The 16,405-nt window shown below is 51.5% G+C and overlaps 1 protein-coding gene across 5 annotated transcripts in view; it reads left to right on the top strand.

Moving 5' to 3' along the window:
* The first annotated feature begins 2,346 nt into the window (after positions 1–2,346).
* The window catches only part of SLC13A5 (solute carrier family 13 member 5), a 31,819-nt gene continuing 17,760 nt past the window's right edge, over positions 2,347–16,405 (top strand). For 3 of the 5 annotated variants that reach the window (XM_012445552.2, XM_012445554.2, XM_064378391.1), the window contains exons 1-5: positions 2,383–2,484; positions 10,601–10,729; positions 10,979–11,115; positions 13,956–14,143; positions 14,844–15,012. In XM_012445552.2, the coding sequence (XP_012300975.1) occupies positions 2,383–2,484; positions 10,601–10,729; positions 10,979–11,115; positions 13,956–14,143; positions 14,844–15,012 (725 nt within the window). Of the gene's footprint in view, positions 2,485–10,600; positions 10,730–10,978; positions 11,116–13,955; positions 14,144–14,843; positions 15,013–16,405 lie in introns of all 5 variants that reach the window. The other 2 variants (XM_012445550.2, XM_012445551.2) reach the window with 2 other exon arrangements.

Below are 16,405 nucleotides of genomic sequence, written 5' to 3' on the forward strand. Positions count from 1 at the left end.
ATATCATTTGCCCCAGCAATCCCATTACTGGGTATATACCCAAAGGATTATAAATCATTCTACTATAAAGACACATGCACACATATGTTTATTGCAGCACTATTTACAATAGCAAAGACTTAAAACCAACCCGAATGCCCATCGTGATTGACTGGATAAAGAAAATGTGGCACATATATACCATGGAATATAATGCAGTCACAAAAAATAATGAGCTCATGTCCTTTGCAGGGACATGGATGAAGCTGGAAGTCATCATTCTCAGCAAACTAACACAGGAACAGAAAACCAAATACTGAATGTTCTCGCTCATAAGTGGGAGTTGAACAATGAGAGCACATGGACACAGGGAGGGGGACATCACACACTGGGGCCTGTCAGGGGCTGGGAGGCAGGGGGAGGGAGAGCATTAGGACAAATACCTAATGCATATGGGACTTAAAACCTAGATACCAGGTTGACAGGTGGAGCAAACCACCATGGCACATGTATACCTATGTAACGAACCTGCACATTCAGGGCATGTATCCCAGAACTTAAAGTAAAATTAAAAAAAAAAAAGAAGAAGAAGAACTGAAGATGTTTACTTGCTCTCATTCATTCATCTCAAAGAAAAAGGTTCGAGTGCACACCCTGGGTCAGGCACTGGGAAAGGTGCTAGCTGGATAGGCAGTGATGAATAAAAGAGACAGTAAATAGAAATGACATCATAATAATGTATAATATATTTTTAAAAAGCTACAAGATATTTTAAATGTTGTCACCCACAAAGAAATGACAAATATTTGATAAATATTTGAGTGATGAATATGCTCATTAGCCTGATTTGATCATGCCACAATTATACACACACTGAAAAATCACATGGTACTTCATAAATATAGACAATTATTTGTCAATTATTTTTAATTATTTCTATTTTATATTTTTATTTTACTTTTAAAAAAAGTAAAAAATAAAAATTACACCAATAAATATAAGAGGTACAAATTATGCTGAGTACCCTCGTGAAAAGAGGAAAGGGGAAAACCCAGGGCTATATGAATGAGAATTAGAAAGAGAGGGGGCATGAGGGAGGCAATTGAAGGAGGGGTTTGGAGGAATGTGTGTCCTTGGGTGCAGGTCACAGGAAGGGACTCATGAGCTTGATTCAGGATGTGTTGAGTTTTCCGGACTGAGACACGTCCAGTCTGCGGAAGGTTGGACGTAAGGAAATCTGGGACTCTGGCATCATGGCTGGGTTGAAAGCAGAGGGTGATAATGACTAAGGAGCAGACTGTGGTTAAGCCACCAGCAAGGATGAGACTTCTCGAAAGGAAGCTGCAGAATGAGAAGGCAGGCAGAGGAGAGGAAAGAAGAAAATCACAGAGGTGGGGATATCTTTGCATCCGTGTTTCTCCAGTTCCCAAAACGGCCTAGTGGAGAAGAGGCCCTCGGTACCTGTCTGTTGCCTGGCGGGCTGAATGAACACATGGGCGAGTGTCTCAGAGTCGCCTTAGTAGTGTCCCTTCCTCTCTAGACCTCCGTTTTCCTCTGTAAAAAAAATGGCAATAGTGACCTGGGTCTGGCGGGCAGCTGCGGCTGCTAGGGCTCAGTGCAGTCCCTCCGAGACGCGCGCCCGCATCTGCCCGCCTGGTGTCCGCGGGGCGCGGTGTCCACTGGAGCGCGAGAGCCGCCCGGACCGCGGAGGACAGTGGCCTCGCCTCCCCTGCGATCGCCCAGGAGCTCCAGGCCGAAGGGGGCGTGCGGAGGAAAAGGGGTCCTGCAACTGGAGTGGGGCGGGCGCGGCAAGGAAGCCAGGGGAGACGGGGAAGCGAGGCCCGCGGTGCGGAGGGCGCGGGGCGCGCGGTGACACCTTGGGGAGAGGCATGGTAGGGGCGGAAGTAAGGAGGTGAAGAGGAGAGGGAGATCCGGGAGAGAGACCTGAGAGACCCAGAGGCCTGCAGAGGTTTTCATCTAGGACCCTTCAGAGCCCCAGAAAGAGCAGGTGCGGACGCGGGAAGGAGCCTCACGACAAAGCTGGCAGCACCAGTGACCGAAACGCCCCGCTGGGCAGCCCCGGGGCGCACTTCTGCCCCGGCAGCGCAGCAGAGGCTTGGAGAGCGCGAGGTGCTAGGGCCCAGGCTGCCCCTAGAGGGCTGGCCCGAAGCGTTGGAGTCCAAAGAGGCCTCCCGCCGCCGCCGGGTGGCAGAATTGGGGGCAGGCGCGTCCCACCGACCCCGAGGGGTGGCCCCGCCCCCAGGGCCGCGGGGAGGCCCCACCGTGGGGGGCGGAGTTGTCACCGACCCCTCCCCAATCCCCGCGGACTGCGGCCCCTTCTTAAGCCCGCGGCGCCTCTAGCTGCCCCTCACTCGTCTCTCCCGTCAGTCTCCCTCCCTCGCGATGGCCTCGGCGCTGAGCTATGTCGCCAAGTTCAAGTCCTTCGTGATCTTGTTCGTCACCCCGCTCCTGCTGCTGCCACTCATCATTCTGATGCCCGCCAAGGTCAGTTGCATCTCCAGGCAGCCCCGCGGACACCGGGCGCCCGGTGCCCACTAACGGGCGCCGAGCCCGGGAGCCCCGAGCTGGAGCGCACGGATTCCGCGGGGGGCACAGCTCTCCCCGGGCCCGCGCACTCGGGAGCTCCAGGTGCCAGATGGGAGGTGCCCTGAAAAGAATCCGAGGGGCATGGCGACCGCAGGGCGCATCAACCTTGGGGTTTACGGATCCCAGGGCGCAAGAGCCGTCAAGGCAAGCACAGAAACCTCGAAGTGAGCACAGATCTCAGCCACACAGATCCCAGCCTTAGACTCAGCCCCGGCTCCGAATCGAATCTCCCCACAGTGCATAACCCTGTTTTCCCCAAAATGTCACCTATGCCAACAGGGAGCCTGGGAGCTTGCCTTTCCCTCCATATTTTCTGTCTCTTCCCTTCGCCAATGGAGACTTCAAGCTGTAGGTGGCTTCTGCCATCAGGAGGGACCTACGGGAAAAGATCGTCGCCACGTGGATCCTGCAGTCTTTGCCACTCTCTGGCCCTTCCTTGGGCCTTAGTGTCTCCGTCTATGATCCACACTTCTTCCAACCCCGAGAGCCACAGCTGAGTCAAAATCCTGCTCCAGGCTGCAGGCAGGTCGGGAGTTGGCCTGCTTTGCCTGCTGCCTGCTGGGGCTGTGGCAGGAGGCGGGACACATTCCCAGAGCTCACGCCTTGGGTGGCAGGACCTGGGGTTGCAGGGAAGCTTCCTCCCAGGCCCTGGTCTCCTAATGCTTCTGGGAGGGAGAGAGAGAATGAATGGTCTTGGCCGCAGGGTGGGGGCAGGCTCCACTGGGCTGTGCACAGCCAATTTGGCAGAGGCCCGAGCCCTTTGAAGCCTTTTGTGGCTGCTGGCTGCTCCTTCCTTGTTCTTTCTTTTAGCCCTTTCACTCTCAGCCCAGACAGGAAACCTCCAGCTCCCCCCACTCCCAGCCTCCCCAGGCAGGTTTGGGAAACAGAGGAGTTCTTCAGGGGATGCTCTGGGGGCAGCTCTAGAGGAAGGGGGTGCTTTGGGGCGTCAGAAAGCCAACCTGCAAGAGAACTGGACTTCCATCCTTCTCTCATCTTTGTGACTTTAGCCAAGTGCCTGTGCTCTCTGGGCCTTGGTATTCTCATCTGTACAATGGGACTAGGTGGTTTGGTTCTGACACTTTAAGGCTCTGGGAATCAAAAGGGATTAACGTTAGTTCCTAGGATGGGGGGCAGAGAGACTGGGAGGAGCCCTTGGGTGAGCCTAGCACAGGCCCTGGATGCACCAAGGACAGCAGATCCAGCTGTGGAGGCTCTGGAATTGCCACACCACCTGTGAGTAGTCATACTTCCTCTGTAGCAAAAGGTTTGTGGCCATTATTGCCCAAAGGAAAGAGTCAGGCAGGAGAGCTGTGATTTTAGTTCTGCTGTCAGGGAGTGATGTTCCCTGGAATAATTGTAGTAGCTTGGCTGACCTTCCTTCCCCAGGAGACCCTACTCACACACACTGAGCTGGAACCCCAACTCGCCATGTGTGTGTGTTGTTGTATGTGAGAGAGAGCGAGAAAGAGAGAGAGAGATTAAGCTGTCCTGTGAGTGAAGACCAGAGAGGGAAAGAGGAGAACCCAGGGAGAGTCCTTCCAAAGACTGCCTTGAGGAGCTTTCCTTCTGATTGGGTTGGTTGAGGACCTTGGACCTTGTCTTCTTGTTTTTTCCCTTTGTGCCTCTGTTTTGGTCACCCTGCCTCCACCCTGCATGGCCACCCCATTCTGCAAGGAAATCCAGAGGGTACACAGCACGGGCAGGGCAGCTGGGAAGCTGCTGAGAAGCCGGCGGGACCTTGGCAGCCTGAGCAGCACAGTCCTTGCCAGGAGGTGACTCCCAGGGCACGCTACCCTCTGCCAACACCCAGGCCCTTCTCCTCACCCGCTGTTTCCAGTTTTCCTGTCTCTACCTTGGTTCCTTCCTGGCCTCATTTCTGCTCTATTTTCTCTATCCTTTCTCTAGGTCCTTTTTTGTTTAAAAAAAATCATTTAAGGCAGGGCGTGGTGGCTCATGCCTGTAATCCTAGCACTTTGGGAGGCCGAGGCAGGCAGATCACAAAGTCAAGAGTTTGAGACCAGGCTGACCAACATGGTGAAACCCCATCTCTACTAAAAATACAAAAATTAGCTGAGTGTGGTGGTGCACACCTGTAGTCCCAGCTACTTGGGAGGCTGAGGCCGGAGAATCGCTTGAACCGGAGAGTTGGAGGTTGCAGTGAGCCGAGACTGCGCCACTGCACTGCAGCCTGGGCAACAGAGCAAGACTCCATCTCAAAAAAAAAAAACATTTAATAAAATAAATGATAAATTTCTTGTATCATTTATTTTATTAAAATGTAAAAGGATTCATTTTACAAATCTGTAAGGTATAAAGTAAAAATAAAAATACCCTCAAATCCCATAAGTTATTCATAATTTGATGAACATCTTTCCAGAAACCAATCAGTCTCTTCTCTCTCTTCCCAAACACACACACACACACACACACACACACACACACACACGTACAGAGTAGGTTTTGCCTGCACTTTTTCATTAAGTGGTGTGCCAGGACACCCTGACTTGTTAATGTCAGACTTTTCTAACATCCCCTTCCTATCCTACCCTCTCCCCTGACACTGTGGGGGCCATTCTAGACTAGGAAGGGTCAAGCCTGTTGACTTCAGGGATGAGGCACCTCCTGGGCTTCCAAATAGTGGGGTGGAGATGAGGGGGCAGGTAACTTTGTGTCTCATCCTCTTTCCTAGTGGGTGTGTTTGACACCTCCAGGAATGCACAGTGTACATTGGTGACATGTGCCACCTACTGCTTCTAAATTTAGAGAATCAAAAGCTACCAAGGACGTTGTGTGCCACATGTGAAAAATGAGCACTCCTAAATCCCCAATTTGAAGATGAAGACATGAAACAAGAGAGGAGAGAGACCAGGGTTGGGAGCAGGAGGAGCAATCTTTGAGTGACATTGTTTAGAATTGCTGTCTCATGATAATAGTAAGAAACAAACTGATTTTTACCTATTATTATTGTTTTAAAATTCTCTCCAATGCACCCTCTCATTATCTGCTCCTGGAGGGGATCATTCTCATGGCCTGCCCAGGGGCACACCCCTGACACCAAGGCCCAGAGAAGTTAGTGACTGCCAAGGGCCAGACAGTAGCTGACAGCGGATGCCAATCACATCTGTCTGGTGTCAAAGCCTGGGCTTCCAGTCATGCTTCTGTTCTGTCTTTAGTTAAGTGGCTGTGAACCAGCATTGATCCTTTCTCCTACCCTGCCCCACAAGAGGGGAGCTTTGGCAAAGTACAGAGACATTTTTTGCTGTCCCAACTGGAGATGGTTCTATTGGCATCTCAGGTGGAGGCCAGCAATGCTCTCAACATCCTGCAGTGCACAGCCCCCACAACAAAGAATCATTTAACCCAAAATGTAAGTGTGCCTGGCTGAGAAACTCTGCCTTGCCAATAGGGAGGTGCCCTGGGTTGCTCATGGGATGCTGAAGAAAGATTTATTTTTTCTGTGGCTGATAACACAACCCAGACAAAGAATTTCTAAGTCTTCCTGCAATGTGTTGTGCAAATACATGCTCTTCTGGGTGATGACAAGCAGTGATTGTGTCCAGGTGCATCTGTTCTTCAGCAGCGTTTTCATAGCTAGACTCGGATGAGTGCCGGTGATTCCTTTAATAAGCATTTGCAAAGGTATCCTAAGTGTTAGGCCTGTTTTAGATGCAGAGGACAGAGTGAATCTAGAAATACAGCAGGTTCTTGAATAGTGTCATTTCATTCAATATCATTTCATTATCACGTTGATCAGGGGGGAAAGGAAGGATCTTTTGAGCCCAGGAGATGGAGGCTGCAGTGAGCTATGATCGTGCCACTGCACTCCCGCCTCGGCAACAGAGCGAGACATTGTCTTAAAAATAAATAAATAAATAAATCGAGAGAGAAAGAAAAGAAAATGATTACCTGCTGGGGTCACTGTCCGTGGAATTTGCACACTATCTCACGTCCGCAAGGGTTTTCTCCAGGTACTGTGGTTTCCTTCTACATCTCAAACGTGCGTGTTAGGTGAATTGGAGTGTGTGTTCGTTCCCGACCTGAGTGAGTGTGGGTGTGCATGTGAGTGTGCACTCTGCAATGGAATGGCATCTTGTCCAGTGCTGGTTCCCACCTGTACCCTGAGCTGCTGGGACAGGCTCTGGTCACACAAGGCCCTAACCTGTTGTAAGTGTGTAAATAATTATCTCACCTGTTTTTATTCATGTTTCTTAAATATCTGTATAGCTCGCATTTATTTCGGTGTTTAATATTGGAAGTGTTTTGGTCTTTATATAGAAGCTCTGTGATGTTTTTGTGAGCAGGAATACGCTGTAGACTGTTGTTTCTGGCAATTGCCCTATGGGAGTGTGGGTTTCTGTTGTTCCGCTTACACGCTGCAGCTTCCGAGAACCAGTCGATGATGTGAAGGGAGGACTCACTGTACTGTTTGTGCTTTTGAGTCACACACTGCTTGTGGTGGTAGAAGGACAGTTGAGGGAACAGGGACAATCCCATATGCTAATGTCTGAGGTGGGGGTGGTATTCAGAGGAAGGGCACAAACCAGGCTGTGGAGGGGACACAGGGAGACATCTAAGAAGGAACTTGGAGCTGAACCCTGAGTCTTCACCTGAGGCCCAGGGCCTGGGTAAGAGGAGGAGGCTGTGAGAGGGAGAGCACCCACCTCACTGCCTCAGTTACTGAAAGTGCTTTGGGGTGGCTGGAACCCACGGTGTGAGTGGGTGATGACATGAGGCTGAGGGGATCCATAGAGCCTGGTCCCTCGAGGAGGATCTTTTAAGTCCTGCTGAAGCACTTGGAATTTGTCCTGAAGGCAACAGGAGTCTTTTAAACAAAGGGGTTGTTAATAAGTAAAATTTCAATGACGCAAAAGAAATAACACTCGAAGATATGTCCTCTCAGCAAGGCAGTTTACTTCTATAGAAGGGTGCAGGACACATGATAGAGCAATGATGGCCACCGCACGCTTGGACAAGCGGGGAAGCAGTACTTATGCCTGACGGGGGTCATCCCTACTGCTGTGTCGTCCCCTATTGGCTACGGTTAGACCGCACAAAATAGACTAATCCTGATTGGCTATTTTAAAAAGAGCAGGGGTCCAAGCTGGAGTGGCAGGGTGGATGTTTTTGTGGGAAGGATGGTTATGGGCGTGTCAGAGCAGGTAGCAGGGGTGATTAGGTGACCAGGACGAGTCAGGATGGAGGAGGGGGTGTAAGGGGGTAAGGGGAGCAGATGTGAACTACTGATGAACCGGTGTAGAAGGTTGTTTACTGGAATTACAAGGAAGTTAAACTTTAAAATAGAGATTTAAATAATAAGAGAGCTGGACGTACTGACACACTGATTATTTGAAGAGAAACCTGGGGTTCACTATAACACGGTGCTGTGATCAGATTTGCCACAGAGAAAGAGGGAGGACGGTGTGGGTTGATGCAGATAGGAAGAACAAATGAGAGAAGAATTGCTGTGAGATATGGAGAGAGGAGGAGATGGAGCCTGAGCAAAGGCAGTGGCCGTGGGGAGAAAGGAGGGGGTGGGAAAGAGGCCCAAAATAAGAGGTCAGCGCCATAGGTCTTGGTGACTGATTTAATTGGAGGGGGCTGGAATGAGGGAGAGGGTACAGCCTGGGTAATTAAATTAGGATGATAATACAAATGCTGATGAAACATAAAACAACCTAGGGAAGTGGCTATTTTTATTATGTAATTATTATCATTTTTATTTCAATAGCTTTAGGGGTATACATGGTTTTTGGTTACAGGGATGAACCGTATAGTGGCAAAGTCTGAGATTTTAGAGCACCCGTCACCTGAGTAGTATATGTGGTGCCCAATGTGTGGTTTTTTATCCCTCACTCCCCTCCCAACCTCCCTGCTTCTCATCTCCAGTGTCCTTTATACCACACTGTATACCTTTGGGTACCCATAGCTTAGCTCCCACTTATGAGTGAGAACGTGCAGTATTTGGCTTTCCATTCCTGAGTTACTTCTCTTAGAACAACGGCCTCCACTTGCATCCAAGTTACTGCAAAAGACATCATTTCATTCTTTCTTATAGCTGAATAGTATTCCATGGTGTATGTCTACCACGTTTTCTTTATTCACTCCTTGGTTGATGGGTACTTAGGTTGGTTTCATGTCTTTGAAATTGTGATAGGTCCTCAAACCAAAGAGGTTAAAGTATTGATGCAAAGTCCTAGGATGAGAGAGGGGCCAGGCCAGCAAGTGCTTGTTTGAAAACCCAGCCCAGTCTCACCCCAAAGCCAAATCCCAGTGCTAAGTGGCTAAAGGTGGTGAATGGAACATTCAGAAAAATGTGAATATGAATAGCATAGCTTGAGGCCTTTGTCATTAGAGAGGTGCCAGTGGGAACACCAAGCACCATCTTCTCAATTGTAATGAAAACGACCCCAAGGCCCTCCTGGTGGCTCAGGCCTATAATCTTAGCACTTTGGGAGGATGAGGCAGGTGAATCATTTGAGGTCAGGGGTTCGAGACCAGCCTGGCCAACATGGTGAAACCCTGTCCCTATTAAAAATTTTTTTTAAAATAGCCAGGTGTGGTGGTGGGCAACTGTAATCCCAGCTACTGGGAGGCTGACGCAGGAGAACCACTTGAACCCAGGAGGCGGAGGTTGCAGTGAGCCGAGATCACGCCACTGCACTCCAGCCTGGGCTACTGAGCAAGACTCCATGCCCCCCACCCAAAAAAAAAAGAGAAAAGAAAAGAAGAAGACCCCAAGCAAACCTTGAAAACTCCCAGTGCTGGCAATTTTCTGGAGGAACTGGTTTACAGGTATATTCCTGGAGCAGAGAAAGTCAGAGCAGCCCTTTGAGAAAGAAATTAGGAATAGGTATTAGGAATTCGAGGAAGTGCTTCCAGGAGCCTCTCCTATAAAGGGAAAGACCGATTTAAAAACAGGTGAGCCAAAGAAAGTAGAGTGATCACAGCATTCTTTCGAGGGCCGAAAAGAAATCACATTTACTCAGATGCAGGAAGGCAGAGGGGAAGTGAAATGATCTGCCAAACTTACGGAGTATTCGCAGTTTTGAAAATGATCAGCATGAACGTTACTAGCCAAATGAATAAATGACCACAGTAGAACGTTGAGAAAAGGAAGTAGAATTGAAGGCAAACGTGGAGAAAAATTGCACTTAGCTTTCAAAACGGAGAGAATTTCACTTATTTTGTAAAATGATTTTGTCTAATTCTTACAGCATGTCATTAAAAATGGTATTTTAGGCTAGGCATGGTGGCTCATGCCTGTAATCCCAGCACTTTGGGAGGCCAAGGTGGGCGGATCACCTGAGATTAGGAGTTTGAGACCAGCCTGGCCAACATGGTAAAACCCCATCTTTACTACAAATACAAAAAAAAAAAAGAAAAAAAATTAGCCGTGCATGGTGGTGGGTGCCTGTAATCCCAGCTGCTTGGGAGGCTGAGGCAGAAGAATCGCTTGAACCTGGGAGGCGGAGGTTGCAGTGAGCCAAGATCGTGCCATTGTATTCCAGCCTGGGTGTCAAGAGCGATACTCTGTCTCAAAAAAAGTATTCTATTCTCCTTTTCCTTCTCCTCTTCCTCCTTTCTTTTCTTCCTTCTCCTTCCCCTTCTTCCCCCTTCTTCTCTTTCTTCTATGCCTTCCTCCTTCTTCTCCTCCTTTTCCCTTCATTTTCCTTTTCTTCCGTGTCCTATTCTTGATCTTTTCTTTTGAGAGGCAGCTAATCCAAGGTTTGAGAAGATGAAAGAACCCTGGAACCACACAGCTGGGAAGTAGGGAGGCGGGAAGGAGGGATGGGAACAGGGCAGGAGTCCTTTGAGGATGGATCCTACGCCTGCCTCCCTGTCCTGACCCCGGAAAGCTGTGCTGACCAGGGCCGGGGAACAGGATGACTTTGAGGGGATTCCCTCTGAGGACACCTCTGTGTTTTGGCGATCCATGCCAGCCGCTGTCCAGGGTATTCTGGGGGTGGGGAGAGCGAGGCGGCCACACGCCGAGGCCTCAGGCCCGTCTCTTCAGTTTGTCAGGTGTGCCTACGTCATCATCCTCATGGCCATTTACTGGTGCACAGAAGTCATCCCTCTGGCTGTCACCTCTCTCATCCCTGTCTTGCTTTTCCCACTCTTCCAGATTCTGGACTCCAAGCAGGTGAGCAGACCCAGGGGATCCTGGTGACTTCCCGGTTCTCCCCTTGCCTCTTTCTCTAGTGCCCGCTCTGAGCCATGCAGGCCTGGGGGTGACTGGAGAAGCTCCATTTGTGGATCCCCCTGGCAGGGAGACACCCCTGGAGCCTGCATCCCCACTCCAAGCTGTCCCTAAAGTCAGCATCCGGGGACTTGGGTGGCTCAAGGGTGTGGCAAGGGGCAGCCCTGATGGGGCCTCCGTGCCACGCTCTAGGTGTGTGTCCAGTACATGAAGGACACCAACATGCTATTCCTGGGTGGCCTCATCGTGGCCGTGGCCGTGGAGCGCTGGAACCTGCACAAGAGGATCGCCCTGCGTACGCTCCTCTGGGTGGGGGCCAAGCCTGCACAGTAATTACGCTTTCTCTCTCTCGACATGTGGCTCTGCGTGGGCCCCAGAGCTGGAAGGGGGTAGAGGGTGATACGGACCAGACCACCCACTGGTGAGGACTGGCCATGGGATTACGTGGGCTTGGCTGGGTGGGGTGAGTTACAGCTTTAGCTGGAGAGACCAGATGCACCTGTGGTGGTGGCCCATGGTGAGCAGCAGTAGGTAAGGGTCCTCTGAATCCAGAGGAGGTGGGTCAGCAAGAGTCCTTGCAGGCTTGAAAGGCTTCCAGAGGGAGGCAGCTAGCTCCAGGGTTCCACAGGGAACAAATCAAATAGAGGCTGGATCAAGCTGTGCCTGATGGGGGATGGGAAGCAGACCAGAAGTGGCTCAACTACCCAGCTCATGGGGAAGCGGGAAGGTCCTCTCTCTAAGCTGGGGCATCTATTCCCCCTGCAAAGAAGCTTCTTATCTTCCCCGACATCGCTCCATATCCCAGCTTCTCTCTCCATTTCCAAGATCTCCCCTGCCAATCTAGCTGGCCATTTCCAGATAAGCCATGGAGTCGATATAATCAATCACAATCATAATGGGTGTGTTGAGTGTCTACACAGCCCCAGGCATGATACCAGGAGCTTATTCATTGCCTCATTTAATTCTCACCACAACTCTGAGAGCTGAGTATTCTTCTTACCGCCCGCATTCTGTAGATGAGGCATTCCAGGCAGAGAGGGATAAAGTGATTTGCTCATGGTTATGTGGGGATTGGACCCAGCTTATCTGATAAGGCCTGTGTCCTCTCTAATCAGAAACTCAGGGCACATCTTCCTTTTGAGGCAATGTGTCCCCTCAATGATGGCACATCCTGGGCTCAGCCCTCGAGAGTCAGCTGCTGGTCAGTTCACAGTAAATTCCTCCTGAGTCGCCCGTGTGTCGGGGGTTGTGCCGGGCCCTGAGCATACACAGACTCTGGGCCGCCCTGTAGGTGACCCATGCCTGGGGCTCCCTTTGTACCTCAGAATCCCCTGAGCGGGCGACTTTGTGGCTCTCTGATCTCTGTTACCCATCCTGGCATTGATTCCTTCTAGTGATTGGTTTAGCATCAAATCAAAAGCCATTGTATTTTCCAGAAATGAGAGACCCCAAGAAAGTGGACCTCAGAGCTCTCAGAATTCTTGTTCTTGGCCCCCTTGAGTGGCCAGCTTGGGAGGCCACTCCAATGGGTTTCATTCTGCAGCATGCTGGAAAGCTTCCCCTTCCAAACCCAAGTTCATCCACGATTCTCTCTCCTTCCTGCCACTGGGCTCCTCTGAGCAGGGTCTCCAGTTAGTCCAAGGCACTGCCTGTCCTGGGGGTCACCTTGGTGCCTTGAAACATCATGTAGCAGCCTTGGTCCTTCTAAGATACCTCCATTCATGCAAACTCTCACCCTCCTCCTAGCCTGGGTTCCAGGCTTTGCTTTTATGGGTCCATAATGTCTACCTGTGTGGACACCAGCTTGGGTCCTGGTGGAGAACAGCTCCTAGGTCCCTTCTTCAGGTTCCTACACCCGGGTGAACTAGGAACACTGAGGAGGAGCCTGACTGCTGCAGGACATGCAGACTGAGAACAGGCAAGCTTTTTTTAATTTTTGAGACGGAGTCTTGCGCTATTGCCCAGGCTGGAGTGCAATGGTGCGATCTCGGCTCACTGCAACCTCTGCCTCCCGGTTTCAAGCAATTCTCCTGCTTCAGCCTCCCAAATACCTGGGATTACAGGTGCCTGCCACCATATCTGGCTAGGCACCTGTATTTTTTTGTATTTTTTTTAGTAGAGACAGGGTTTCACCATGTTAGCCAGGATGGTCTCGATCTCCTGACCTCGTGATCCGCCTGCCTAGGCCTCCCAAAGTGCTGGGATTACAGGCATGAGCCACCGTGCCCAGCCAGGCGAGCTCCTTCTGTCCCTAGCCTTGTACAGCTAGGGTGTGTGTAGCCACAGAGCAGAGTCAGGACTTGCCCTGCTCACAGCCTAAGGAGAGAGCAGACATTGAAACACGTGCTTTGAACCCAGCACAATGATGATGAGAGTAGTGGGGAGGATTGAAAAGGGTGAGGCCAGCCCCACCTGGTGCACACTGAGAGGGTGGTCCCAGAGGAGGGACATTGGGCAGGCTCTGAGGGACCACAAGGAGTCTTCCTGATAGATGGCAGAGAAGGGAGCAGGGGTTATAAGCAAAGGGAGCCTATTTTCTGAATACTGTTTGTGTGATCAGATCCACTGCAGCATGGAGGGGTCAAAGTGTATGTGCGAGGGAGATGGCGGGGGTGGAGTTCCAGCTGGGAGAAGAGTCACACTTCACCCAAGCTCCTTCCCCAGCTCACCCTACACCTACTCTGCTTAACCCTTCTGAACTTCTGAGAGATGCGGCAGGGTTTGGGGTGGGTGGGGATTTCCTAGCCAGAAGTGGGAAGCTGGGGCTGCCTGCACGTAGAGTATTCCAGCACATCCTAGGGCAATCTCCATATTGAGTTGGCACCAGCTGGATGCCTGGGCTTCCCCTGCTAGATGGTGGGGCAGGGGTGCTCCTTAGAACTACGACTGGATCTGAGGCCTCTTGGTAACCCCAGCAGCAAACACAGTAGACATCAGTAATGTATGTGGGAGAAGCAGGAGGGAGAGAGGAAGGAAGGAGGCAAAGGAGAGAAGAAGGGAGGGAGGGAAGGCCCTGAAACTGTCATCCCTATTCAAATAGCCAGTCTTGAACTGGCCTCAACACTTGTGCAACCCCGCAGGGGTGGACCCCGTCCATGGTTGCTCCCTGGGAAGTGTTGGGGGGTGGGGTGGGGATTCTCTGGCTTTCCTCCCTGCCCCTCCTCTGCAGGCTGATGCTGGGCTTTATGGGTGTCACAGCCTTCCTGTCCATGTGGATCAGCAACACGGCCGCCACAGCCATGATGGTGCCCATTGTGGAGGCCATGCTGCAGCAGATGGAAGCCACAAGCGCAGCCACTGAGGCCGGCCTGGGGGCCCTGGAGCTGGCGGACAAGGGCAAGGCCAACGAGCTGCCAGGTGAGCCCCTGGCGGCACTGCCAGGCTGCAACAGCAGCCTTCCCCTCCCTCTGTTGGCAAACCTTTGGCCACCTCCTTCTCCCTGTCTGCTTCCTGAAGCCCTCCTTTAAATACGCATAGAGAAAACAATTAGAAAATGCTGTTGTCATCAGTTTTAGGAATGGGATTCTTGCATAAAAGTTGGATCCTTTAATAGAGCTTTGAAGTCAATGTGTCCACTCGATTATTCATTTGGGCATCTTTTGAGCATTTACTGGGTGCCCCTCACTCCTTGCTGCGCGTGCTCATCCTCAAGGAGCCCTTCTCTGACCTTCTTTAGTGGCTCAAATCCTTCCACTCTCTGCTCCCATGGATCTTGGGCTTGGCATCCCATGCTTGCTTCCCTGCTAGGTGCCAAGCTCAGGGAGGGCAAGTTAGCATCTGCCTTGCCATCTGCCATGTTCCCTTACCATCCCCGGCCTGGTGCAGTAGACACAGGGTCTGTGGCTGATGGCCTGATTGCCAGACCCAGGGCAAGGTCCTGGGGCTACAGAGAGGAATCGGGCACATCCCTGCTGACAACTCTTATGGAACCCAGTGGGGCAGCTAAATCAACAGGGCTGGGATGTCCCAATCCTCAGGTCAGCAGCAGAGTCAGGAGCTGGGGCTGGGTGGGCAGCCCCCATCAGCGGCTTAGCTAACAGCGCTGTGCCCGCCACAGGGAACCAAGTGATTTTTGAAGGCCCTCCTCTGGGGCAGCAGGAGGACCGAGAGCGAAAGAGGATGTGCAAGGCCATGACCCTATGTGTTTGCTACGCGGCCAGCATTGGGGGTACTGCCACCCTGACTGGGACAGGACCCAACGTGGTGCTCCTGGGCCAGATGAACGAGTGAGTCCTTGGTCACATCTTCTGGGGACAACAAAGTGGGTACCAGGGCTGGAGGGACCTGCCCACCTCTCTCTCCTCCTCCGCAGGGTCCTGGAGCTCGAGGCAGCCAGATCTGGCCTGGGAGAGCCTGGCAGGGGTGGAAAGATGTGGCCCCTTCCAGCCTCTGTGCCCTGGCACCCCTGTGCCCACACAGAAGCCCATAGGGAGCTAATGCCAAGGAGCTAACACCCAAGTCCACTTTCTGCTCTGATGCAAGTCCCACCATCTCTCCTGGGCTCAGGGATTCTGGCTCAGAGAGTGACTGGATTGAACTCTGAGCTAAAGTCATGGTAGATGACAATGTGTTCCTGGACGCTGGGTCCTTGGTTGAAACTTGTAGAAAATAGGCACCTCTAAAAGACTCCCCACCACTCCCTTGCATCACTCCCTGTGGTTGTTAATGCTGATGGTCCCATGATATCCGAGGCCTACAGATGCTGTGAAGGGCTGGGGTTGCGTCATTCAAGGCCTCACTGCTTCCTTATAGTCCCACAAATTGCCTTTTAGGTGACAGGTCCCCTTGTGAGGTATCAGCTGAACCATGAGATGGTTTGGAATTTTCCAGCCTTGGCCACAAAAGGACACAGGCCATGAGGACCTCATGTCTGTGCCTGGCCTTCTGCCGAGTGGGACTGGGATCACAAGAGGGAGAGAGAGCTGGACCCTGCCACAGGGTATTCATGGTCTGTTGAGGGTGGCAAGATGCCGGGGGGTTCCAGGCACGTCTGGTAAATAAATGCATTAATTGAGGTATGTGCTAATTGCAGTGGGCAGGAATGAAAATAAGGTGGTGCCATCCAGTGCAGACAGGAGCCTGGACAGGGGTGGGGAGGGCAGTGGGCACAGGAGCTGGGAGGTGGAAAGGACAGGCCTGGAGCCTGGCTGGGCAGAAACTTGAGGTTCAACAACCCGTTGGTTTTAATGTCAGGAGTGTTTTCTGTAATGATATCCTTACAGTTCTTTGGTAACTTTCTCTGGAAAGAGCAGCCTGTCTAGGCTGGGTGGGGAAAGCTCTGTGTCTGCTTTGACACTCTTTTTTTTTTTTGAGAAAGAGTCTTGCTTTGTCGCCCAGGCTGGCATGCAGTTGTGCGATGTCAGCTCCCTGCAACCTCCACCTCCCCGGTTCAAGCAATTCTCCTGCCTTAGCTTCCCAAGTAGCTGAGATTATAGGCATGCACCACTACGCTAGGCTAATTTGTGTGTGTGTATGTATGTGTGTGTGTGTTTTTAGTAGAATCGAGGTTTCACCGTATTGGCCAGGCTGGTCTTGAACTCTCCTGAGCTTGTGATCCGCCTGCCTCGGCCTCCCAAAGTGCTGGGATTTCAGGCGTGAGCCACTGCACCTGGCCTGCTT

Source organism: Aotus nancymaae, unplaced genomic scaffold (assembly GCF_030222135.1).
Source record: "Aotus nancymaae isolate 86718 unplaced genomic scaffold, 86718_ANA_hifiasm-v0.15.2.pri h1tg000018l, whole genome shotgun sequence".
Lineage (NCBI taxonomy): Eukaryota > Metazoa > Chordata > Mammalia > Primates > Aotidae > Aotus > Aotus nancymaae.